The 26136-nt window shown below is 45.7% G+C and overlaps 1 protein-coding gene across 1 annotated transcript; it reads left to right on the top strand.

The window, feature by feature from the left end:
• Window positions 1–935: 935 nt before the first annotated feature.
• On the top strand, window positions 936–25463 carry TNFSF15 (TNF superfamily member 15). The gene is made up of 4 exons (XM_026657342.2): window positions 936–1186; window positions 13891–13942; window positions 17911–17952; window positions 24160–25463. Exons 1-4 carry the CDS (start codon window positions 989–991, stop codon window positions 24585–24587), a joined length of 720 nt encoding a protein of 239 aa, XP_026513127.1. The 5' UTR covers window positions 936–988; the 3' UTR covers window positions 24588–25463.
• Window positions 25464–26136: the final 673 nt, after the last annotated feature.

Here is a 26136-nt window from a genome sequence, read left to right as displayed (position 1 = left end):
AAAAGAATAAATGAACACAAATCTGACATCAGGAATCATAACATTCAAAAACCAGTAGGAGAACACTTCAACCTCTCTGGTCACTCTAACAGATTTAAAGGTAGCAATTTTGCAACAGAAAAGCTTCAAAAACAGACTCCAATGAGAAACTGCTGAACTAGAATTAATTTGCAAACTAGATACCATTAACTTGGGCTTGAATAGAGACTGGGAGTGGCTGGGTCATTACACAAATTGAATCTATTTCCCCATGTTAAGTATCCTCACATCTTCTTGTCAACTGTCCGGAATGGGCTATCTTGATTATCACTACAAAAGTTTTTTTTTCTCCTGCTGATAATAGCTCATCTTAATTAATTAGCCTCTTAGAGTTGGTAGGGCAACTTCCACCTTTTCATGTTCTCTGTATGTATAAATATCTTCTCACTGTATGTTCCATTCTATGCACCTGATGAAGTGGGCTGTAGCCCACGAAAGCTTCTGCTCAAATAAATCTGTTAGTCTTTAAGGTGCCACAAGTACTCCTGTTCTTTTTAATTAAATTTGTATACTCTGTAATTTTTGAGTACAGTATATTATTTCTGTGCTGATCTCTCTCATCTCTCACTTTCACTCCCATTGGTTTCATGTTCCCTTTTGCAGGGTGGAAAAGCTTTTAATCTGATCCATTTTAATTTATCCTGGTTCCACCCCCTGGGACTTTCCTAACTTCCTTCTGTAAAGGGAGGAAAAACTGACACAAGCATAGTACGTGCACCTCTCCAAGCTTAGCAAAAGTGGTGCTCTGTCTGTCTCCCTGAACTGGGTTTCTATGTAGGCGGTGCATTCCATGGGAGGGAGGGTGCATGTGTGTGTAGGGGGGGAGAGCCATCCCACACTCAAGTGAGCTCTTATTTAATGGGGGTCTCCATGCAGGACAGCAAGCAGAAGAGATTTTCCTCCTCCCAGATTCGATTCAGAGGGAGAGGTGCACAAGCCAGTCAAAGGCATGCCACACATTGCTGAAATATCCCTGGAGGAAGCAGTTCATATGACCAATCAAGAATCCGGAATGGGTGTCAGGGAGGATCTGAAGAAAATACGCTGTGCTGTGGTTTTTTGCTTGCTGTCTGTTCTAGTCCTGGCATTACCCACAGCCTATCTGCTGGTTGGAAATCTCAGAGCCCATAAATCTGGCCCGGCTCAGGTAAGAAAGTGCCATTTCTTGGTGATCTTAAGGAAAGGTTAAGAAAAAGAGAAGAGAGTTTCTTTAAATATTTGGGTTTGGAGAAAGTTTGTGGCTTCTTGCTTTATGGATTTGCAATTTTAAGGAAGAATGTTAAACAAACGTTCTGTTTCTTTCTTGCTTGCTTTTTCTTTCTTTCATGCACACAGTGAGGGAGGAGGAGGAAATGTTTTTTAATAGGCAGATTTTTCTCCATTTCTCTTCCTTGAGTTGAATAGGGTCAGAAGAGCAGGAACAATATTAAATCCTAACTGGCAGACTAAAGAAAACTCTATGGTCCAGCTCCTCAGCTAGTGTAAATTGCTGGTCGTGCCACTGAATTCAGTTGGGGATCTGGCCTACCATCTCCGTTCCCCCTTTTTCTGGTTCAAGCTGAGAGCTCTCTCGTCTCTCATTGCAGGCTGAAAGGACCCTATTTCACCAGCCACCTGCTAAATGTCATTCCTGTGTCCATCCCTCTATGTGTGGGTTGTGTTTGTGTCAAATACACACACACACACACACACATCTATGGGTATCAGATGGGTGAGAACTACCCATTTCAGCTCCAGAGTCGCATGTGAATTCAGATTTCCCTGAGATTTGGGATGCTTACATATGAGGGTCCAGTCTGGGCTAATTATTGAGAGTGACCCTAGTCCCAACATTCAAATCCTCATCTAAATCCTGATCAAAAGTTTTCCAATGTTCAGGAGCATTGGATTCAGGGGACAGTTTCAGGTCTATCTCTAATAAACAGCTGGACATCTATCTCCACATGCATACCTCTGTAGGTATTTGTCTTTAGACCCTAGGCTGCTGGCATCCACAGCAGCTTTTTAAGCAGGTGCATATTCCCCCTGATGTCAATGGGATTACCCACCTGCTTAAAGGTAAGCAGATGTCTGATTGTTTGCAGGAGCGAGACCTTAATGAATTTCAGCTTTATGCTTGAAATTCACTCTCTGCTAATTTGTATGAACAAAGTTTTAATTGAATGACTGCTATGAACAACAATGATCAAGAGGCACTAATATGCTGAATACGAGCCTTATTTCTATTCTGGCAAACTTTTTGCCACTAGGTTTTTACACTCTTTGACATGCAGTTGTGTAGATATATGTACAAACACACACACAGTGAAATCAGAGCTAGGGGCTTATTTCTAATACATACAGTTCTTGGTCAAAGACTTTATAATCTCTCCAGGGTGTCAAACACAATATTAGTTCTAGACCCTCTTTACTTACTGTGTTTGCTGGTTGCTTAGATGAATGCTTAAGGCAGATTTCCTATTTATATCCACATCTGTACAATGTGCGTGAGTGCATGTTTGTATACGGAGAAGCAGTTTTATACTGCTTAAAAACACGCAACTCTTAAATCAGCAGTTCTCTTCCCGGCTTTCACTTTGACTCACTATGTGGCCTCGTGACTTTGGCAAGTCACTGAACCTCTCAATGCCTCTCACTGTCTGCTGGAGTGGTTTCTATAGTGCCCATTACTGTAATAATTACTTAGCACAACATTACTTGGCACGACACCTTACACTGAATTCTGAATGGGTGGACTTCTGTATCTGGGCAGAGTTTACTGCTGACTTTAGTCCCTATAATGTCTGCCTATCAGTGCAGGGACTGTGTCTTTCTATATATTTGTACAGCACCTAGCACAATGGGGGTCCAGATCCTGGTTGGGGCCTCTACATGCTACCACAACTGAAATAATAAAATAATCTGTCAAATGAGATTAATACTTACCTGGCTCACAGGTGTGTTGTAAAGGTTAATGAAGTAATGCTGGTGAATGCCTCTGGGATCTTCAGATAGAAGGTGCTTTGTAAGCGTTAAGGATTGCTTCATTCTGGACAATATTATTATATATTATATTTATACATGTACATGATAGGAAATTAATACATGTCTCTTGATATTACTCTAAAAACTGGCTGTTATGATCAAATGAAAATCCCAGTAGGCAAAAGTAAAAAATCATCATAGCTGGAAACTTGTCATCTGTCTCTGCCAAGTGGAGTGGGCGGAACATACTTATCCTGCTAAATTATTTACTACACCCAATAAACCTTTCACTTACTCCACTGAGAACTGAGTCAGTCAGCAGTGACTAGCAGCCGTGAAATAGTTATGGGTGTGTTTGACTTTCCTTGAGAATTTTCTTCTCATGTCTCCAAAAACCAGTGCTCTGAACTGAATTTGGGCTCCTCGTATGTGCCTCATCCTGTAGCCATTACTCATAGGAGCAGCTCCTTTCATTCCAATTGGAATGCTATCAGACAAAGTCTTTTCTTTTCTAAACAATTTAAAAAAAACAACAACAGAAAAATCCCTTTTGATCTAATTAATTCCCATTGGTCTTTTAAAAAATTCAAATTGTGCTGGTTAAGGGCATCTTTTTGTCAGACCACTCTCCATCATAATTAGCAGTCCCAACTGAGAAGCAAAGGAGTGAAGGCTAAATGGTGGTTGGATCTCTTAGAAGGGAGTGAGAGCCCCTGCCTACCCCCAACCACTTACAGTTCTGCACAGGTTCACTGGACCTTGGGTCTGGGCATGTAGGTGTGTTCCCACTGATTGAACAGGTAGGAATCAGCAGTGGCCGCATAATTGCTTGCTGCCCTCTCAAGCAGATTGGTGATGAGGAGACCAGTGGAGAGGACAATGGGAAGAGCCTGCTCTCTGCTCCACAACAGTGCTGGGTTGCTCGGCTGAGCTGGCCTGAGGGCGTGCGTGCATTTTTTGCCATGTTATAAGCTAGCAGTAACTCTTTTCCCTCGGGAGCTAGAGGGAAGTGCGTGAGGGAGTTGTGCCACAAAGGAGTGTCTCTCCTAGGTCTTCTGCAGGGCTGGTGCAGATTACATGCCACCCCTCGCGCATGCATGTGCCTAAAGTCATATTCCAGCCCGAGACAAGCTTAGACTGTTGCCTGATCTTTAGAGGCAGCCCTTCTGGGATAGAGCACATGATAGGGACAACATGGGCAAACCGGAAATTCTGCTTTCCTCATCGTATTGCACCTGGTCTGTGTAGAACTATGGGGTTCATGCTCCAGAGCTTCCTGCCTGCCTTCCACCATCAATACCCACCCGCTTTTCAAAATAACAGATACTTCTTTTGTGCTCTAATTCTGAAACAACTGTACCACTGTCCCTTAGCGGTGTGGTGGCTTCAACGACACATTTGTTTCCCTGGCCAAATTCCATTTCATTGAGTTTATTTAGAATATAACTTGAGCAGTTCCTGCCCTAGAGCGGACCGTAGTGGAGTGACACAGCAGCTAGGAATGTGTAGGTTGCTGCCTTATCAGTCTTCTCAGTTAATCATCTGTAAATGGGTAGCAAAGTCTTCATTGCTGTTCTTTGCACTTAACTCCCATTGATGGCATTGAGATTTGGACAGGTGGGTCAAAGGCGTCCTGAGGCAGGCAGAATCACGTTTAGAGGGAAATTCACCCAAATGGAGAAGGGACAAGGGTCTGCAGCCCACTTTGAACTCAAGTGGCGACTGTGGGAGTGGGCTGCAGCCGTGCAGACGGGCCTCCAAAGCCGCCAGCTGTGGCATGGATCTCTCCATGCCAGATCTGCACTGGCCAGCAGGGAGGCCAGTGATGAGGGTCAAAAGAGGAGCCGAAAGGAACCACATTTATGCAAAGCCAATGGCCTCAACATACCGTGCAAGTGGTCGAGGGAGGCTGAATCAGCTACCCAGTACCCCAGTACATAGGCTGGAGGAACGGCTGTGGGTGGGCTGAGGAGAAGCCTCACATCCTGGCCCCAGGTGTGTGGTTTTCACCTCCCAAACTTTGCCTGCATTATCACCACTGCCCAACTGGATAGTAATGACTCCAGCTTTACGCAGGTATCATGCATTTCCCTTGGGGCCCGATCCAACTCCCATGAAAGTCAGTGAGTCTATTGATTGGCTTACATGGGAGTCGGATCAGGCCCTTACAGCACAGGACAAGCTTAGGCAATATTCCATGCCTGGAAATGACACAAAATAAATTTGGTGCATATATTATATCAGGAAAAGGAGGTGGATGAGGCATTTCTAGAACAAATAAAAGAAATATCCAAAACATGAGATCTGGTAGCAATAGGGGACTTTAACAACCCGACAACTGTTGGAAAAGTAATACGGCAAAACACAAACTCTCCAGTAAGTTCTTGGCATGTATTGTGGACAATTTTTGTTCCGGACAGTGGAGGAAGTCACCAAAGGGACAGGTGTTTTAGACTGGATTCTGACTAACAGGGCGAAATGGGTAGCGAATCTGAAGATGGAAGGCAATTTGGGTGACAGTGACCATGAAGTGACAGATTTCGTGATTCTAAAGAAAGGAAGGAGTGAGCACAGCAGAATTAGGATAATGGACTTCAGAAAAAAACCAGACTTTAACAAACTCAGAGAACTGATAGGGAAGGTCCCATGGGAAGACAGTCTAGCAGAAAAAGAAGTTTAGGAGAGTTGTCAGTTTCTTAAGGAGACAATATTAAGGGCACAATTGCAAACTATTCCAATGTGAAGGAAAGATAGAACCATATTGGCCCCTCCCTATTCTTCCTATCAGGAGCATTTTAATGACCCCCAAATCAAAAATGAATCCTACAAAAAGTGGAAATACGGACAGTTGCTAAGAAGGCTTGCAAAAGAATAGCCCAAGCATATAGGAACAAAATCAGAAAGGCTAAGGCACAAAATGAGTTACACCTAGCAAAGGATATAAAAGGCAATAAGAGGAGGTTCTTTGAATACATTAGAAGCAAGAGATACCCAAAGGAACATTTAGGTCCTTTATTTAGAGGAGAAAGAGTGCTAATAACTGATGACATTGAGAAAGTTGAAAAGGTGTTTAATGCCCATTTTGCTTCAGTTTTCACTGAAAAGTTTAATGCTGACCAGATACTCAACAGAATTAATATTACCAGCAAGAGGGAAGGCATACAAAGCAAAATAGGGAAACAACAGGTTAAGAAAATTTAGATAAATTAGATGTATTCAAGTTAGATGAAATCCATCCTAGGATACTTAAAGAACTAGCTGAAGCAATTTCAGAACCATTAGCAATTACCTTCAAGAACTCCTGGTAAATGGGTGAGGTCCTAGAAGGGTGAAGAAGGGCAAATATAATAACTGTCTTTAAAAGGGGAACCAAGAGGATCATGGGAATTATAGGCCAGTCAGCCTGACTGGTCAGTATCTGAAAAGATACTGGAACAAATTATTAAACAGTCTGTATGCACCTGGAGGATAATAAGGAATAGCCAGCATGGATTTGTCAAAAACAAATCATGCCAAACCAACCTAAGTTCCTTCTTTTTCAGGATTATCGGCCTAGTGGTTCCAAGGGAAGCAGTAGATGTGATATATATCTTGATGTTAGTAAGGCTTTTGAGACAGCCCTGCATGATATTCTCATAAGCACACTAGGGAAAAGTGATCTAGATGAAATTACTGTAAGGTGGCTGCACGACTGGTTGAAAGACAGGACTCAAGGAATAATTATCAATGGTTCGCTGTCCAAGTGGGAGGGTGTACCTAGTGGGGTCCCACAGGGATCAGTCCTGGGTCTGGTACTATTCAATATTTACATTAATGAGTTGGAAATGGAGTGCAGAGCACACTCATAAAATTTGCAGAGGACACCAAGCTGGGAGGAGTTGAAAGCACTTTGGAGGACAGGATTAGAATTTAAAACAACCTTGACAAATTGGATAATTGGTAGGAAATCAACCAGATGAAATTAAATAAAGACAAGGGCAAAGTACTGCCATTAGGAAGGAAAAGTCAAATGCATAACTACAAAATGGAGAATACCTGGCTAACGTGTAGTATTGCTGAAAAGGAACTGTGGGTTACAGTGGATCACAAATTAAATATGAGTCAACAATGTGATGCAGTTGCAAAAAAGGATAATATCATTGTGGGGTTTATTAACAGGAATGTTGTATGTAAGACACAGGAGGTAACTGTCCTGCACTACTCAGCACTGGTGAGGCCTCAGCTGGAGTACGTTGTCCAATTCTGCGTGCCACACTTTAGGAAAGATGCGGACAAACTGCAGAGTCCAGAGGGCAGCGACAGAAATGATGAAAGGTTTAGAAAACCTGACCTATGAGGAAAGGGTAAAAAACACATATTTAGTCTTGAGACGAGAAGGCTGGGGCGGGGGACACCTGATAACAGTCTTCAGATATGTTAAGGGCTGTTATAAAGAAGACGGTGATCAATTGTTCTCCATGTCCAGTGAAGGTAGACCAAGAAGTAATGGGCTTAATCTTCAGCAAGGGAGATTAAGGTTAGATATTAGGAAAAACGTTCTACATATAAGGGTAGTTAAACTCTGGAACAGGCTTCCAAGGGAGCTTGTGGAATCCCCATCATTAGAGGTCTTTAAGGGGTGGCCTAGGTATACTTGGTCTTGCCTCAAGACCGGGGGCTGGACTTGATGGCTTCTTGAGGTCCTTTCCAGCCTTGCATGTCTATGATTACCCATGCATGTGCACTCATATGCACACCCATATAACACGCACAGAATCTGGTCCCCAAAAGGCTTTTTCTCTTCTTGTGTAAAGAGCAAGAGAGACGGATGTGATCTGAACACAGCTGCATATTAATCTTTATGACCCCACCATTCCTAACTATTTTACTGCATTCGGGTTTGTAATGTTGACACCCCCTTTCAAAAGGGTACAATAAAACAAGATGTGTGGGAAGGGGATCTTCAGCTGTTTTCTTTTTATTTAAATGTTAAACGTTTATAAATGGTACTTTTGGACACTTTTGGAATTGAAAGCCCGTGGCAGCTTTTTGCATACCACAGTCTTCACAGGAACTAACGCTGCCATTTCATAGAATCATAGGACTGGAAGGGACCTCGAGAGGTCATCTAGTCCAGTCCCCTGCACTCATGGTGGGACTAAGTATTATCTAGACCATTCCTGACAGGTGTTTCTCTAATCTGCTCTTAAAAATTTCCAATGATGGAGATTCCACAAACGCCCTAGGCAATTTATTCCAGTGCTTAACCACTCTAACAGGAAGTTTTTCTTAATGTCCAACCTAAACCTCCCTTGCTGCAATTTAAGCCCATTGCTTCTTGTCCTATCCTCACAGATCAAAGAGAACAATTTTTTCCCCGCCTCCTTGTAACAACCTGTTATGTACTTGAAAACTGTTATCATGTCCCCTCTCAGTCTTCTCTTCTCCAGACTAAACAAACCCATTTTTTTCAATCTTCCCTCATAGCTCATGTTTTCTAGACCTTTAATCATTTTTGTTGCTCTTCTCTAGACTTTCTCCAATTTGTCCAAATCTTTCCTGAAATGTGGTGCCCAGAACTGGACACAATACTCTAGTTGAGGCCTAATCAGCTCTATTCGGGAGATCCTTGTCTTCCAATCAGCTCTGGGGTGGGATTTTTCAGAAACACACAAGGCTGGTTTAACTGTGTTCCCATTGCAATCAATGGGCGTTTTTCCACAGACTTCAGTGGCAGCATGGTTAGGGTGATGCCGAGGACTTCTGAAAAATACCAACCTAATCAAGAATGGTGAATAAGAAACCTCTCCAGTATAATTTTTAAAAGGACTAATTTTTAAAAGTATTTCATTATGGGGTCTATAAATGATACCTCCTTATTGTATGAAAATACAGCGTGTATTTAAATAGCATCTTTCAGCCTAACTGATCTTTACTAAACAGTATATACATGAACAAGCTATTCAAAAGAACTAGCACTTTTCATCATATGATTTCAAAGCAAGTCAATATCATTATCCCCATTTCACAGTTAGGGAAACCGAGGCAGAAATAAGGGAAGTGATTTGCCCAAGGTCACCCAGCAGGCCACTAGCACAGCCAGAAATAGAACCTAGATTTCCTGAGTCCCAACCAAGTGTTCTATCCACTAGGCACCACTGCTTCTCTTCTCCGTGTTATTCACATTGGGGATCCCCCCCTCGGAAAACGAAAACTTTTGGCCTAAAATAGAAATTGTTTTGATTTTCAGCCAAACATATTTCAGTTGTTAGCCATTCCCCTCCCCCCCCCACACACACAGTTTTTGTCCCAAAACCACTCTACGTTTTTGACAAAAAGTCAAAACTTTTCAGGGGAACGATCAGCTCTAATTAAATCTCGAGGGTTCCGCTTATGTAAGGTTCTTGAGCAAACTACATAAGCAGGGCTCTCACTTTGAGCATGTAGTCCCACTGAAGTCAATAAATACAGCGGTTCACATGCTTAAAGTTAGGTGTGTGCTGAAGTATCTTGCTGAATCGGGGCCGAACACAGCTTTGTTATGGCATATGTAACTACCTTGACATTTAAGTGATTAAAACGGTCGTTAATGTCGCATGGGGGAGGAACGTTCCCAGCGGAATTCCCGCACTATGGCCTTGTAAAGTCCCTCCAGGGAAATGACACATTCAGCTGACCGTGATGCTGCGCATTGCATCATAAATTACAATTGTATTCAAACATCCCAGCAATCTTGTGAGCTCTTGCAGACCATGCAATATGCAGGACCGAGCAGCTGCCCCATCTCAAACAGTTCAAGGTCAACCTGAGTAGGGGAGTTCTTCCTGATTCCTTCCTATCTTGCAGACTGTGCCCTGCAGCTTTCACAAGGGTCTTTTAGATCATGCTGCTCTGCTGGGGGGCATGACGGGAAGGCAGGGGCAGAGGCGGGGTAGCTGGGGAAGGGATGGAATTTTCTGTTGCAATGTTTTTCTTTTCTAAGTAATTTAACTATTGGGAAATTACCATTTTATAAGTGGTTTGGCTGTCTCCTGACCTAGACCACACACGCCCCTCAGCTTTGGGCATCAGTTTTAAAATCTGAAGCCTCAATGCAGCACACACCACGTTCAACTCAGTTCAGGGCAACTTGTGCCTGTATTTCCCCTCAGTGGTGCAGCAAGGGCCCCCACTCTCAGGCTTCCAGCTCCCCCGCTGTTGCCTTTTCGGGGGGGGGGGGGCGGAGAGGCATGTCTCACTCCCTTCTGAGCAGGATATTTCCAGGCTGCACAGTTGCCTGCCTTCACTTTGTTATTCTCAGCAGACACCGGCTGCCCCAGCACGTGCCGGCTTTCTGTTCAGGGACTGATAACAGAGCGATTGTCCGCAGTTATAAGTTGACGGGCAGTTCTTTCTAATACAAGCCTATTTTATTCTTAAGGTAAAAGCACTACAGAGAAAACCGTTACAAAATAAAAAAAAAGAAAGAAAAAAGCCCCTACACCAATGCTAATAAGCTTAGCAGACATCACCCCAATTCGAACATGATCTCTGGCCGGAGCAGTCCTTCAGCACCACACCCAAGGGATTTCCTTTGTGGTCTCAAATTCATCACAGCCTCAGCTCAGAACTAGCCCACTCATAACATGTTTAGTTCCAGTGACCAGATGTCCCGATTTTATAGGGACAGTCCCGATTTTGGGGGCTTTTTCTTATATAGGCACCTATTACCCCCCACCCCTGTCCCAATTTTTTACATTTGCTATCTGGTCACCCTATGTTTAGTCCACCCTGTATACTGTTTAGGCGTCTTTGATCTGGAGTTTCCTAGAGCAGGTAATAAATATACAGTAGCTTCTCTCAGGAAGGTATAGCTTCAAAAGGGTGGATTAGAGGCGGGTCATTTGCATTTCCTTTGCCCCCAGGTACTTCCTAGGAAATCCATTTCACAGGTATTGTTTCAAAAAGCCCTTTGAAGTTCCTAATACCTTCCAGACATTGCATTAGTGAGTCAACCTCCTAGAGAAGGTACAAACATACAATTCCACAATAACACAGACACAACTGCATTTTTAAAACAATGGACCCCAAAGCTGTTAAAACTAATTCAGCAAGGTTTAACTTAATTCAGTAAAGTTAATTCAGGATATTGTCCATCTGCCAGAAAGCTAACTCAGCCATTCATTCACCTTTTGCCCATAGAGTCATAGAAGCGTAGGACTGGAAGGGACCTTGAGAAGTCATCTAGTTCAGTCCCCTGCACTCCTAGCATGACTAAGTATTATCTAGACCATGTTGGCATGCAGCATGTGTCCTGTTCCCCCAGAAGCAGCTGATGTGTGTGTGTGTGTGTGTGTGTGTGTGTGTGAGAGAGAGAGAGAGAGAGAGAGAGAAATAATCCAAGCTGGATAATATATGTATATACACATTAAATATTATCACTGTTTTCTAGTAGTAATTGTCATTGGCCAGATCTTCAGCTGGAGTTAATCAGCAGAGCTCCATTGAAACCCATTTACAATGAAATCTACTCTGATTTACACTGAGTGAGAGTCTGGTCCCCAAAGTGCATAAGCATACAACATAAGTAGGCTCCCAGCAGACTCCGTACTGCAGGGGTTCTCGCACTTTTGCCTAGCCCTCATTTTAACAGAGCGAGTTGGGTCAGCACCTCAGCTGCTGTGAATCAGTGTATTACACTGTGTATTACACTGATTCACACCAGCTGATGATCTAGCTGATGTTGTCTCCTGGACACCTGCTCTCCCTTTCATTATTGCATAGGCCGCCTTTTTTGCCATTTCTGTAGCAGCTACTGGAATTGGGGAGAAATAATATTAGAAGAGTCTTTAATGTAGACAGGGCCGGCCCCAGCTTTTTTGCCGCCCCAAGCAGCGAAGCAAAAAAAAAAAGATAAAGCCGATTGGCGGCACTTCTGCGGCAGCTCAGTCACGCCGCTTCATTCTTTGGTGGCAATTCGGCGGCAGCTGAAAGAGGAAGAGAGGGACTGAGGGACCCGCCGCCGAATTGCCGCCGAAGACCCGGACGTGCCGCCCCTTCCCATTGGCCACCCCAAGCACCTGCTTCCTTCGCTGGTGCCTGGAGCCGGCTCCGAGTGTAGAGTGCAGGCAGAAGCAATGTGTTGATGCAGTTTAGCAGCTGGAAACAAGAAGAGTCAGCATCATCTGAGCTGGTTCTCCATAGACCATCAGCAAATGCTCCGCTGTTTGAGAACCACTGTAAGTATTGTTTCAGAGTAGCAGCCGTGTTAGTCTGTATCCGCAAAAAGAACAGGAGTACTTGTGGCACCTTAGAGACTAACAAATTTATTAGAGCATAAGCTTTCGTGGGCTACAACCCATCCGAAGAAGTGGTGCCACAAGTACTCCTGTTCTTTTTACTGTAAGTATTGTATCAGAGGGGTAGCCGTGTTAGTCTGGATCTGTAAAAAGCAACAGAGAGTCCTGTGGCACCTTTAAGACTAACAGATGTATTGGAGCATAAGCGTTCATGGGTGAATGCCCACTCATGCATCCGACGAAGTGGGCATTCACCCACGAAAGCTTATGCTCCAATACAGCTGTTAATCTTAAAGGTGCCACAGGACTCTCTGTTGCTTTGTAAGTATTGTATGCCTCTAGGCACTGCTATTAAGGTTTGGGGCGGGGGGGTGCACATGCACAAACTGTAGACCAGATCCTCAATCAGCCTAGCTCCATTGGCTTCAAAATTATGCTGATTTATATCACCTGAGAATCTGGCTGATAAGAACCAAAGTCTTGCAAGAATGCATGCACCCTTGTGGGTTTGAATCGGAAAAGCGAACACCATTGGCAGGACTGGCAAGTGGTAACCGCCCTTCCTGCTGCTTTGCATAAATGCCTTTTGTATTTGGCACTGACCGAGTCAATATTACGTTGCAATATTTCCTGTGTGAGTCTGAATGCCCGTCACAGGGACTCTGGCTCTCAGATAGAGAGAGTGATTTAGCAAGTGATTAAAAAAACAAAACTAATCTTTCCTCTGTCAAGTGCTTGTTTACTTGCAAGGTTAGTTCTCTGCCACTGAGAGTTCTCGGCTCCTTTTCGTTACTGATCTGTCTTTCACACAAACTCTTTCCCCAGTGCCTTAGAGAACGAAACGATAGAGTTACAGATTCACACAATAAAGAGCAGAGGGAGAGAGAAATTGCAAGGTACAGAAGTAAGGGAGAAATTATGGGGCAGATCCTCGGCTGCTGTACATCAATGTACCCCTGTTCAGAGGAGGTATGCTACCAGCTGAGGATCAGGCCCACTATGTTTTCAGATAAGAAAGAGTCAGGGTCAGATCCTGGCTTCCAGCTCTAACCTCTGTGCATTGTTTCACCTCTGCATGACTGGCTCCCCTCCCTGATGTGTAGGAGATGTTCAGTGGTAGGCTGGGGATGGGAGGGAGTGGGGCTGGATGGAGTTGTGCTCCACACTCACTGGTTGGCAGAACTGTCCCCAGATGACTGCTCCGTGTGGCATAACTTAGAGTAGCCCTTAGGCCTTCCTGAGTTATTCTATGGGCCATTTCAGGCTCTGGTTGAGCCAGGAAGCAGGAAGATGCCTTGGAGGTAACGTTCTCCCATCCCAGGTCCCATGCTTAGCACAGATCGGCCAGACCCGGGAATCTGGCCTGTGTGTGTGAGGCAGAGGGATATTGGAAGGTGGTTTCAAACTAACAGGAGCTGCGGAGGAGAAGGCTCTTGCACCAACAACCAAAGCTACTTGGGGGCTTGTACTTCAGGCTCAGTTCAGATGTAAACAAATATTGCTGCTTCTTCTGTCTCCTGAGGCAACTGTCAAAGGCTTTGATAGACGCTTTTGTTGCAAATATTACCTACTCCGTGATTTGTCTTGTCTCAATCAACTGAACACTAACTGCTTGTGAATCTATTCACAGGTTGCAGATGAAAGCATGTCTAGATTCCTAAAGCAACAGACATCACCTATGTGTAAGTTTGCCAGTCCTTTCCTTCTTCTATAAAAGCTTCTTTTCACTCATGTGTCCAGGTGGGGTGGTACCTGCTATTGCAAATTCCTCACGGCAGCTAAGTGTAGGAGCAATACTGAAAGGCAGTGTTTATGTAACTGGGTCAGCCCCAGGATATTAGAGACAGGGTGGGTGAGGTAATATCTTGAAAGAGTTTCTCTCTCACCAAGGAAGTTGGTCCAATGAAAGATATTACCTCACTCTCCTTCTCTTTCCACTATACGGAAATGCACTTTCCCAGGGCTATCAAATAGCGACAGCTGCCTTCTCTACTAACAACTAAGTAGGTCCCAGGATTCCAAGGGGTTAAAATGCCCATGTGTAACTGTAACACCCACAAACCCCAGTCATCAGCGGATAGGATCGAACCTGGGACCTCGGGAGCTTAGTGCATGAGCCTCTACCACGTGAGCTAAAAGCCAACTACTTCTTAGCTAAAGCTATAGAGCAGACTCATTATCTCTCGCTCCACTAGGTGGGACAGAACACCACACCCAGAAGGTGTGAGAGTTACATAATGACCTTTAAACTTCTCTCCTCCCTGCCGGAAATTGGGAACAATACAAGTACAGTAGAGGGGGCGTGGGAGGGTGTGTAGAGAGCTATGACCCATAAACACAAACATCCGAGGACAAGGCTCCTGGGGACAGATTCTGAGAAACCCAGGACAAAGACCGCAGTGGGTCAGTTCCTCTACCCCTCTGGTCTCTGGGAACTAGGGCCTTCCAGGCCTCCGTAGGTCCCGTTCTCTCTTTACAGGGTAACGATAATCAACCTGCAATCTCCGAACACCTCAGTGGAGTGCCCAGCCCCTGATCCACTGGATTTCCCAGACCCTCTGTTCCAAAAGGAACAGTTCTCTGGCCCCCCTCCAGCGAGTCAAATCATAGCAAGCAGAAATAGTGGAAACAAAGGGTTAGCATGCACATAGCTCTTCCTACTACAAGTGATTCTGGGCTGCAGTGCGGCTCCTAGGCAGCCAATCTGGTCTGCAGAAAGAGGGCAGAAAGTCACCTTTGCCCAACCCCTCCTGTGCTCTTTGTCCTGGGTTTCTCAGAATCTGTCCCCAGGAGCCTTGTCCTTGGATGTTTGTGTTTATGGGTCATAGCTCTCTACACACCCTCCCACACCCCCTCTACTGTACTTGTATTGTTCCCAATTTCCGGCAGGGAGGAGAGAAGTTTAAAGGTCATAGAATCATAGAATCTATTGATTCTCTCCTCCCTGCCAGAAATTGGGAACAATACAAGTACAGTAGAGGGGACAGTGTGCAAGGTCACTAATATCAGGTCTATGCTCCTTCTGCCCAGAGGGACTTCTTCCCCAGCAGTTCCTTCATGGGCGCTGTACACTGCCAAAACAGCATATAGGAGCCAGAGTGGGGGCCAGATCAGGTTCCTTTAGAGGAAAAGGAATTGCTTAGTGTGGTGCAAAAGGTGTAACTAGAAGCCAAAGGAGATTAAAGTCCGAGAAAGTAAATTCAGGCTGAATGTCAGGAAAAGCTTCCTGCCAGTGAGATCCGTTATGCTATAGATCAGTCTCACCCGCAAAGGGGTAGAAGCCCTATCACTTGTATTATCTTAAAATTAGATTTCCCAAAGGAACCGTCTGGAGGAGGATGGGCTAGGTGACTTCGCAAGGATGCGGCAGCTCTTTGTCCTGCTAAAGGGGCTTCATACTGCTCTACAGTGCAACCCAATCCTAAAGCCATCACATCTGGCGAGTGGAGAACGGCACAAGGGAATCGTCTAGTAGCTTCTATGCCAACTCCATCCTAGTTCCCAGCATAGGGGACATATCTGGGGGACAACTCTCCCCCCAGTGATGCCCAGATGCTGGCATGGGCAATAGGCAACCAGGTACAAACAGCTCTGTGGCTACTCTAGTCCAGTGGTTCTCAAACTAGGGCCACCGCTTGTTCAGGGAAAGCCCCTGGCGGGCCGGGCCAGTTTGTTTACCTGCCGGGTCCGCAGGTTCAGGCGATCGCGGCTCCCACTGGCCACGGTTCGCTGCTCCAGGCCAATGGGGGCTGCAGGAAGCCGTGCAGGCCGAGGGACGTGCTGGCCGCCCTTCAGACGCAGCAGATAAACAAACCGGCCCGGCCTGCCCGGGGCTTTCCCTGAACAAGCGGCAGCCCTAGTTTGAGAACCACTGCTCTAGTCTACAGCAGGAAATAATCCAGCATCCACAAGGAACCAGAATTGGGGGCCGCAAGGTGTACATGTGGCTTAAAGCTACCTTTGCAAACCCTCTCCTGAGCACAGCTCATCTGCAATGCTATGGGCTAAATCCTCTTGCGGCACACGCTCCTGCAATCCCATCAAAGTCCCTGGAAGTTTGGGCAGGGTTAGAGCTGAAGGGTTGGGCCGAGAGTGAAGGTTTGAGTCAATAGAAAACATAAAGGAAGGGAAAGGCTCGGGGTAGATAACAATCTATATCTGAATCTACTTCCCTGTACGGTGTTATCTGTGGATATGTATTAGCAGGAGTGTTGTAAGCAAGACACGAGAAGTAATTCTTCCGCTCTACTCCGCGCTAATTAGGCCTCAACTAGAGTATTGTGTCCAGTTCTGGGCACCACATTTCAGGAAGGATGTGGAGAAATTGGAGAAAGTCCAGAGAACAGCAACAAAAATGATTAAAGGTCTAGAAAACATGACCTCTGAGGGAAGATTGAAAAAATTTGGTTTGTTTAGTCTGGAGAAGAGACGACTGAGGGGGGCATGACAACAGTTTTCAAGTACATAAAAGGTTGTTACAAGGAGGAGGGAGAAAAATTGTTCTTCTTAACCTCTGAGGCTGGGACAAGAAGCAATGGGCTTAAATTGCAGCGAGGGAGGTTTAGGTTGGATATTAGGAAAAACTTCCTAACTGTCAGGCTGGTTAAGCACTGGAATAAATTGCCTAGGGAGTTTGTGGACTCTCCATCATTGGAGATTTTTAAGAGCAGGTTGGACAGACACCTGTCAGGGATGGTCTAGATAATACTTAGTCCTGCCTTGAGTGCAGGGACTGGACGAGATGACCTCTCGAGGTCCCTTCCAGTCCTATGATTCTATAATATTAGTGCTGCTAAGGACTCTGTGCAGGGAAAATGTAGCTGCACGTGAAAGCCAACCCCAGCTCACTCTTACTCTGTGGGCCAGACTCACAAGGGCCCTGTGGTCCCTTTCATGCCAGTGCAGCTGGTGCAAAGAAGCCAAAGTCCACCATTCCCCCACCCACTCCTTTCAACATAGGAGGTCTATAGAGGCCTCCTCAGCAATGGTCACGCAGTGCAGGGAGTGTCAGGGAGAATCATAGGCAAGCGCTGGGCTGGAGGAGAGAGGTGTGGATGGGAGGCCAGGTGGGGAAGGAAGGGAGGAGGAGAGGGTGCGGCTGTGGCAGAGCCCAGGCAGGCTTGAGGAAGCAGTGGAGGGCTGGGGGGACAGAAAGATGGCATAAGAGGGGGAGTGGCTGGGTTGGTGCTGCACGCCCTGAATAAGGGATGTGCAGACTTCCTCCTCTGTGCATTGGTGTAGGGATAAACCTGCCCTGTGGCTTTTTGAGGACAATCTGACTATATTAGTATTGAAATGGTAGAACGACAAAGGATGCCCTGGTGCATGCTGAAATCTAATTCAAAGAAGAGGTTTTTGCTTTGCTTTTTGCGGGGGTGGGGAGGGGGAGGGCAGTGTTTGTTTTAAAAGGATTTGCCAAGTTCTCACAAGCCTTGCAGTGCAATTGACATGTCCTGGTGCTTGTTCAGTGATCGCATCAGCTCTGTCCAAAATTCCATTCCTGCCTGCCACAAAAAACAAAAAAAAACAGCCTAGACAAATAACTCGTAAAACAGACCCAGGCGGAAATGAAGAGGGACTGCACAGATTCTCTCTGTGAAGAATCAATCAGACTCGGATGTTTGCAAATGTTTTTTTTTTTTAATTACAGCTTTAGTATCCAGTGCAGGAAAGCCAAGAGCACACCTGACAGGTAATGTAACTGTTCAAAAATAATATGCCTCCCTGGGTTGTTGTCACTAACATTTGCACTGCACAAAAGCTCAGCGCCAAAACGCACATGCCTGATGGAAACTGACAGTCAGACGTTGCAAGGCAGGAAATGTAGGGGAAAGAAAGTCATCTCCCGTTTACACTCTCTGGGCCAGAGCTCAAGCGGGTATCACTTGACTTAGCCTTACTGAGCTATGCTGATTTATACCCGGCGAGGATCTGGCCCTGTGTTCATACGGAGTGTCTGCAAAGCTGGGCACTTTTAGGAAAGATTCTCGTTATGGTTTTCAAAGGCTGCTTACAAAATGAACACTCGGGCTGGCGGCCGTTAGCAACTGCTAGAATTATCTTGGTGCTTAAATCAATGGCTGGTATTTTACTCTTCTGCTGTACTTAACGGGAATATTGAAACATAAAGGGCCCAGTTGTAGTCTCATCGTGATGTGAATCAGGAGTAACGCCACACCTGTCAGTTAATGGCGCTAGAGCAGTTTAAGGGACAGGAGAACCAGACCTTCAATATTCCATAAGCATCACAGTCTTGATTCTCTTCACTTGCACCTTTTCCCCGCCAGTATAACTCCATTGACCAGCGTGTGCAAGAGGAGAATTAAGTTCAGTTGTGACTCTCACGAGTCTGAGCAGTGCTGAGGAGGGGGAGACGCCGGGAGGTGTTATGCCTTTCTCAAGGGCAGGAGTGGGGGGTGTCACAAGCAATGGGAAAGGCTGAGGGAGCAGGCTGAAGAGTGCTCTTTGCTACGCCCTGCTTAACCGGTGTGGCCAGCATTACCCCCAGCCATGCCCTCATGGAGCTTGTCAGATACATCTACTCTGCAATAAAAAACCCATGGCACCGACTCTCAGAGCCCGGGTCAATGGACTCGGGCACACAGGGCTTGGGCTATGGGGCTAAACACTGCAGTGGGCTCAGGATCTGAGAACCAACCCCCTCTCCTCCCCACCATTGTGGGGTTTCAGATCCCAACCTCCAGCCCACGCCTGCACGTTGACACTGCAATTTTTAGCCCTGCAGCCCGAGCCCTCCAAGCTCAAGGCAGCTGACACGGGCCAGCCGCGGCCATGCGGAGGGTCTTTTATTGCAGTGTCAAGGTACCAGACCAGGGGATGATGCTTGGTTCCTCTGTAGATGGGCTGAGGGGCAAGGGACTCTCGGCATGCTCTAAACCCCTTCGTTGTACACCCTTTTGAGGGAGGGGCAGAACTGAGCCCTAAACTATTTCTACAGCCCCCAGATGAGAGAACCCGGTGCAAGGACATAATGGGGAAAGTCAGTGGCAGAATGGCGGCTGGCACGGCTGTGATGGTTCGAGAACCTTGTGGACGGCTTCCAAGTTCCACTCCCTTTCCCTCTGCCATGGCCTGACCCAGCGGAGGGGACTCTGGCCGTGATTCCAAAAAGCACTCAAAGCACACGAGTAACTTTAAGCATGCGGGTAACCCCATTGAAGTCAATGTGCAAAGTTGTGCATGTGCTTAAGCCCGCCACTGAATCAGGGCCTAGGTTCCTATAGCTCTCAGTAGCAGGATTTTGCTCTCTGGGTTTGTCCTTAAGTTCCTGGCTAATGCTAGACTGTGTCTTTTGACCCTTTTCCATGCCTTTTACTAATAAGGCAAACCTTTCCAAAGTTTTCAACACAACAGTGCAGATTTGCAGGAGAACAAGGTCCCATTCATTGATAAAACTGTCATTTGTGGTGCACAGCCAGTGTGACATAGTAGCAAGAGACACTGGGCAAGAGACAGCCCCTCCTGCATGACTGCTGGCTCAGAAGATAAGACTGTAGCTCTGTACTCCTGATTAATTAACTTCAAAAGCTTGTGTGATGTTCTCTTTACTTCAGGGAACCACCCAACAGTTGAATAAAGTTTCTTTCAATCCCTTGAATTTACAAAATCTAGCTGGAAATCACCAAAGATTTCTGGTCCTCCTTGATCTGCCGTTTGGGCACATTCACTAGCTTGTACCTCCAAGTAGAGAGGAGCAAGAAAAGGAAAATGACAAATATGTTTTCCTGTGTGTTTTGAAGCTCTGGGAAAGTTTGATTTGAGCCATAGGGTCTGTTCTTATTTTTCCTGTCCCTAATCTCTACCCTTGTCACTGAAAGTGCATTCATAGAATATCAGGGTTGGAAGGGACCTCAGGAGGTCATCTAGTCTAACCCACGGCTCAAAGCAGGACCAATCCCCAAATGGCCCCCTCAAGGATTAAACTCACAATCCTGGGTTTAGCAAGCCAATGCTCAAACCACTGAGCTATTACACCCCCTTCATTCTGATCACTTTTTGGGGGGGGGGGGATGATAGTCACTACTAAATTGTTACCACCACACCGTGATAGCTGGTTGTTATCTGAGCATTTCCCTAAGTCAGTTTAGGAAACGACTGTCCTGTTACTGGTTGGGAACAGCTGGCCTTTTAAGGGTGACCACTGAACTTCCAGAGCCTGATTTAGGCCACTTTGGTAACACACATTACAGTCACACTCACTTTATGATTGTCAAAGGGCTGGTCTACATTGAAAACTTACCTGGCATAGCTGTATCTGTCGGGAATGTGAAAAATCCACACCCCTAAGAGATGTAGTTATGCCAACCTAACCCCTGGTTTAGACAGAGCTAGGTCAATGGGAGAATTCTTCTGTTAACCTAACTAGCACTTCTTGGGGTGGTGGCTTAACTACAGTGATGATCTAGTGCTATAGTGAATAGAATCAGAATCATAGATTTAGGGTTGGAAGAGACCTCAGGAGATCATCTAGTCCAACCCCCTGCTCAAAGCAGGACCAATCCCCAACTAAATCATCCCAGCCAGGGCTTTGTTAAGCCGGGCCTTAAAAACCTAAGGGTGGAGATTCCACCACCTCCCTAGGTAAAATACATATTTACACAAAAAATACTACAGCTGAGCTGCTGTGGCATTTTAAGCGTAAACACAGCCTCAGATAAATAAGAAAGAGGGCCTACCAGAGTCACATCTGTCCCCAGTAAATCCAGTTTAATCTTACAGATTCTGGGCCAGATTCTGAGGCTGCTTGGAGGTGCTACAGTAGCACAGAGGAGCTTTAAATTTGTCCTAAATACCAGGCACAGCTGATGTGGCGCACTCCAGTGTAGGGGCCAGGCTAGGGAGCTGCATACATAGAGACCCCTGCACTCCAGCATCCCCAGCTGCTGAATTAGCCCTCGGGGATGGGATGGGAGGGGCTATTGCAAGGCCTAAGGCTGCTCTAATTCATACCAGGGTTTGAACACCCCCAGGAAGCCCTGGGGAAGTGTGAGGTAGCAGACAGCCATTTGCTTCCCCTAACCTCAGTTTCTATACAGCTGGAGCCAAAGATCTGAGAACACTCTTCCTTCCTTCCACGCCAGATGCTATTGCAATCCTTGTCTTCCCCCCACACATCTGTGTGCTTTACCTTTTTCTGGAGAAAAGTTAGAATGAACTAGAGCTCAAAATCCATTATTGCAGAGGCTACTTCCCGTCATCATAGCGTTATACTGCTCAGCGAATACGCCAGGCATTACGGCTCATTCTCCGCTTATGGATTACATATTACCAGAGGAGAAAAACAGTGCTAGCCAGTAGTTGCTGCAATGTTCTGGAAATGGGGTTTCAGACCAGATTGGGTAGGTTTACACAGCCTGGGGCAGTGAGTCTCCCAACCCAGGTCTGGACTAGCAGGGCTCATGCTAGTGCTCTAAAAAACTGTGGAGACAGTGCTTTGAAATTGTGACTTGGGCTGGAGTTCGGGCTCCGAAGCCCACCCCCCTGCCCAGCCTTCAGAGCCCAAGCCCTGACTGCAAAGCGCTGTCTACACGTATATTTGTAGAGTGCTATCACATGCCCCGTTAGCCCATCTGTCGATGTGGGCTGGGAGGCTTGCTTCTGCAGGCTGTGTAGACCTACCTATTCTGAGCCCCCAGTACTTCCAGTGACGTTAACAGGAGCTGAGGCATCTCTCAGCCACACGCCCTTAATCCTGTTCCTTGTAGTAATTGTGTGTGATCTTGTTGAATCCCGTACCACACAGGGCATACTTAGCACTTAAGTCTGGAAGAATTCCAAAGTTTTTCTTTCCTGTACCTAATTCATCCACTTCCCCCGAAATTGAATGATATGGAAAGAGAGCAAACATTCAGTATTAACCCACGCTCACACAAAAGAAAAGGTCTCATCTCCTGGAAATCAGTTGCCTCTGTCTTGCTTGTTTGTTTATCAGTAGCCTTGTATGTTTCTTTTTATTGCCCAGAGAAGTCAGATGTTTTACTTTTCTCAGCTGTGACAAACACAGTTACTAGGAAAGCTGACTGCCGTTCCCTAGCAGAAATCACTCCTATAAATAAAATATAGGGCTCTTGTTTTCCTAGCTACTTGCCTGAGCTGTATTACAAATGGGGGAAGAGAGATGATCAAAACAGGAAGGGTAAAAGTCCCACTATGCCTCATCTCCTCCCTCCAAACTCTGCAAAAACCAGAACACGAGAATTGCCAGACTGAATCAGACCTGGGGTCCATCTGCTCCAGTGTGCTGTCTCTGACAGCAGCTCGCCCCAGCTGCTTCTGAGGAAGGTACAAGATACCCCACAGTAGGGAGATGTGGGATAATCTGCCCCCAATGGAAACCTCATCTGAACCCGTCATAGTTAGAGATAGGTTTAAGTCACAAAAATAGTTGTGTATGGGACACGCAAGGAGGATAATCTACCTAGATTCCACATGACTTTGGGACAGTGTTTGCAGGTAGAGTTGCCACCTACACCTCTACCCCGATATAATGCAACCTGATATAACACGAATTCGGATATAACGCGGTAAAGCAGTGCTCCGGTGGGGGCGGGCTGTGCACTCCGGCGGATCAAAACAACGTCAATATAACGCGATTTCACCTATAACGCAGTAAGATTTTTTGGCTCCCGAGGACAGCGTTATATCGGGGTAGAGGTGTATTTGGATTAGATTAACACCAAGGTGCTGATCATTTGTGGTCAGAAAAGATTCCATGTCACTTTTTCTCAAGGGCTGTCCTGCCTAAATATAAGTTAGGGTAATTATAGACTGAAGGGTCCCTTGGATATGGGGTGTCTCATTGATTACTGTCCTGCACCATTATGTATAGTTGCTGTAATCATTCACACAGGTGCCCCAGAGCTGGCTGCATTTTAGGATGATGTGTTGATATAGATCTGAAACTGGTGTGAAATGGTGCATTGGGCCTTGGGGGGGGGCAAATCCTTCTACACACTGGAGTGAATTTCCCCCTTTGATGTGACCAGACTGCACCCTGAGGAAGGATTGTCTTGTGGGTAAGTGCTGGCCTAGAACTCAGGAGAGCTGAGCTTTATTCTCAGTTTGCCAAAGACTTGCTGTGCGGCATCAGGTCTAATGACACCAAGTGGCTTACTTCCTCGGTGCTCAAACTGAGACACCTTAAAGGGGCCCCGGCGTCCATTCTCTGAAAATTAGGTCCCTTTACAGCGTCTCAAGGTGGGCACCCAAAATGGCTAGTTGTGTTTGAAAATCTGGCCATAATCGCCCTGTGCCTCTGTTTTCCATATGTAAAATGGGAGTAATAATATTCCTTTCCTCTGACCCTTTGTTTGCCTTGTCTAGCTAGCCTGTAAGCTCTTTGGGGCAGATACTGTCTCTTAGGCCTGGTCTACACTGGGCGGGGGATCGATCTAAGATACACAACTTCAGCTACAAGAATAGCATAGCTAAAGTCGACGTACCTTAGATCAACTTACCTCCCGTCCTCACGGCGCGGGATCGACGGCCGCGGCTCCCCCGTCAACTCCACTTCCGCCTCTCGCTCCGGAGGAGTTCCGGAGTCGACGGGGAGCATGTTCGGGGATCGATTTATTGTGTCTAGATGAGACGCGATAAATCGATCCCCGATAGAAAAATCGCTACCCACCGATCCAGCGGGTAGTGTGGACGTACCCTTACAGTGTGAATATAGAGTGCTTATCCCAGTGGGGCTCTGATTTCATGTGGGGCCTCTGGGCACTACAGTAATACACATCAGAGTGAGCCCTTACTAAAGAGAATGTGCTGCCAGGTTGTTTTCTTTTGAAGGACTCCATCACCTGAGTTATGCTCACTGCCACACATCCTGCTTGAACAGGTGAACTAACTGATTTCTTTCCTTTCTCCTTTACCTCCTCAGTTAAGAAACAAGATATTTCCCCCCCGACGGGAAACCAGTTGCCAGTTCTCCAGTGGGAACACGAGCGAGGCTTAGCCTTCACCAAGAACAACATGAACTACACCAACAAGTCACTGATGATTCCAAAGGCCGGGGATTACTACATCTACTCTCAGGTCACTTTCCGAGGGCCCACTCCAAATCACAGTAAACCAGTTTCCATAACGCAGACCATCACCAAAGTCACGGACAGCTACCCTGAGCCTACCCAACTACTGACTGCCACCAAGACTCTGTGTGAGATGGGAAACAACTGGTTCCAGCCTATTTACTTAGGGGCAGTGCTTTTCATGGAGGAAGGGGACAGGCTGATGGTCAATGTTAGTGAAATCCAATGGGTGGATTACACTAAAGAAGACAAAACATTCTTTGGTGCTTTTTTACTGTAGGCTTCTGACAGCAACTGCTCCTAATTAGGGTCCTGAATCAAATGTATCACTAAAGTCACACAGGAGTTTTGCTAATGATTTTAGTGAGTGCAGGATCAGGGTGTCCTAGTGCCGAGCATCTGTGCTCTCAAAAGCAGTTTCCTTACCTGTATTCTCCTTCACCTGTGTGGCTGGGTGCCCATCATTATCCTTGGGGGGAGGAAAGTTGAATTAAACGACACATCACCAAATAGATCACACCACACCAAACCACCGAAAAACATAGGGAGGCAGAGGAGAGAAAAATACATTTCCATGCTAAAGCTAGGAACCTCTTAAATACCTACAAGTGGGGCATAAATAGTTTATAGGTGACGGGGAACAAACAAATCAATTAAACCTATATTCCACCTCTAATAAACAACCCCCCTTTGCCTTAAACAACCACTTTAAACTGTTCAAGTTTCCAACGTAATTTTGTTTGATCTTTCTTCAGATCTCCCCTTTCAACAGGCAATTACTTCTTGGCACTCTCTTAAAAATAGATTTGCTCAGTACTTTGTACTAATATAGAAACGTAAATCTTCAAGGCACTATGTAAATCATTAACTGTTTAATTAATCCCTAACAACTGCCCTGGGAAGTAGATTAAAATAATTTCTTGCAGTTTGCAAAACAAACCAACAAACAAAAACATTACTGATATTTTTTTCTCCCAAGAAATTTTGCAGAAATTGTGGGCCATGTTGTTCTGGATCCATTTGCTGCCCAGAAATGGCTCTTTTTATAGCATTTCGAATGGGTTGTCCATTTTTACACTGGAGCACGCAAAATGTTAATGTTTCATTGTAAAAATTCATCTCACTATGCAAAAAGTCCTAATATTAGAACAGGTTGGAAAACTGGGTCAGGAGGAGATATCTTGGGGGGGAGGCCGGAGGGGATGAGATTTTTATTGAAATTTTGAGCAAAAATTTCAGAAAAATTTCAAATTTTGAAAACTTTCAACCTGCTGTACAGCAGATAAGTGTAGTCACTCAGAATAGGGACCATTTTGAAAATGTGTTATGTTCCCTCAAAAGTGATGTTTTGGTTTGGTTTGGTAGCTTTTTGAGGAAAGAAACCACAACATTTTAGAAATTTCCATATATTGAAAACCAAATGCCTTCCCTCCCCCCGATGGCCAGGACTCCCCTATACCCAGATGCTCACTCCGGCAGTGATTTCTGAAAGGAAAGGCTGCTGTAACTTTTTCTAGGCTGGCTAGCACCTAGTGGTTCCTCTACACAGAGAGCAGGGTCGATGTCACAGCAACAGTGGGAGTAGGAGGTGTAGCCAGGAGCAGAACTCAGGAACTTTCCACTGCTAGTCTCTTGCTCAGTCTTCTAGGTCATACTGGCTCTCAGGGAAATCCCCTGGCTTTCCTGCCACTCCCGTGATAAACAATTCACTGATGACTATTCAAGTCATGTTCTAATAGACTCAAGCTTTATATTCTTAAGTGCCCCTAGGCCCCGAGTTCAGTCATGTAAAGAACCCAAAGAATTAATTTTGCAGCTAGACACACTCT

This window comes from Terrapene carolina, unplaced genomic scaffold (assembly GCF_002925995.2).
Source record: "Terrapene carolina triunguis isolate 2854851 unplaced genomic scaffold, T_m_triunguis-2.0 Scaffold238, whole genome shotgun sequence".
NCBI lineage: Eukaryota > Metazoa > Chordata > Testudines > Emydidae > Terrapene > Terrapene triunguis.
Note: the sequence above shows the minus strand (reverse complement) of the source record. Positions and strands in the feature narration are given on the sequence as shown.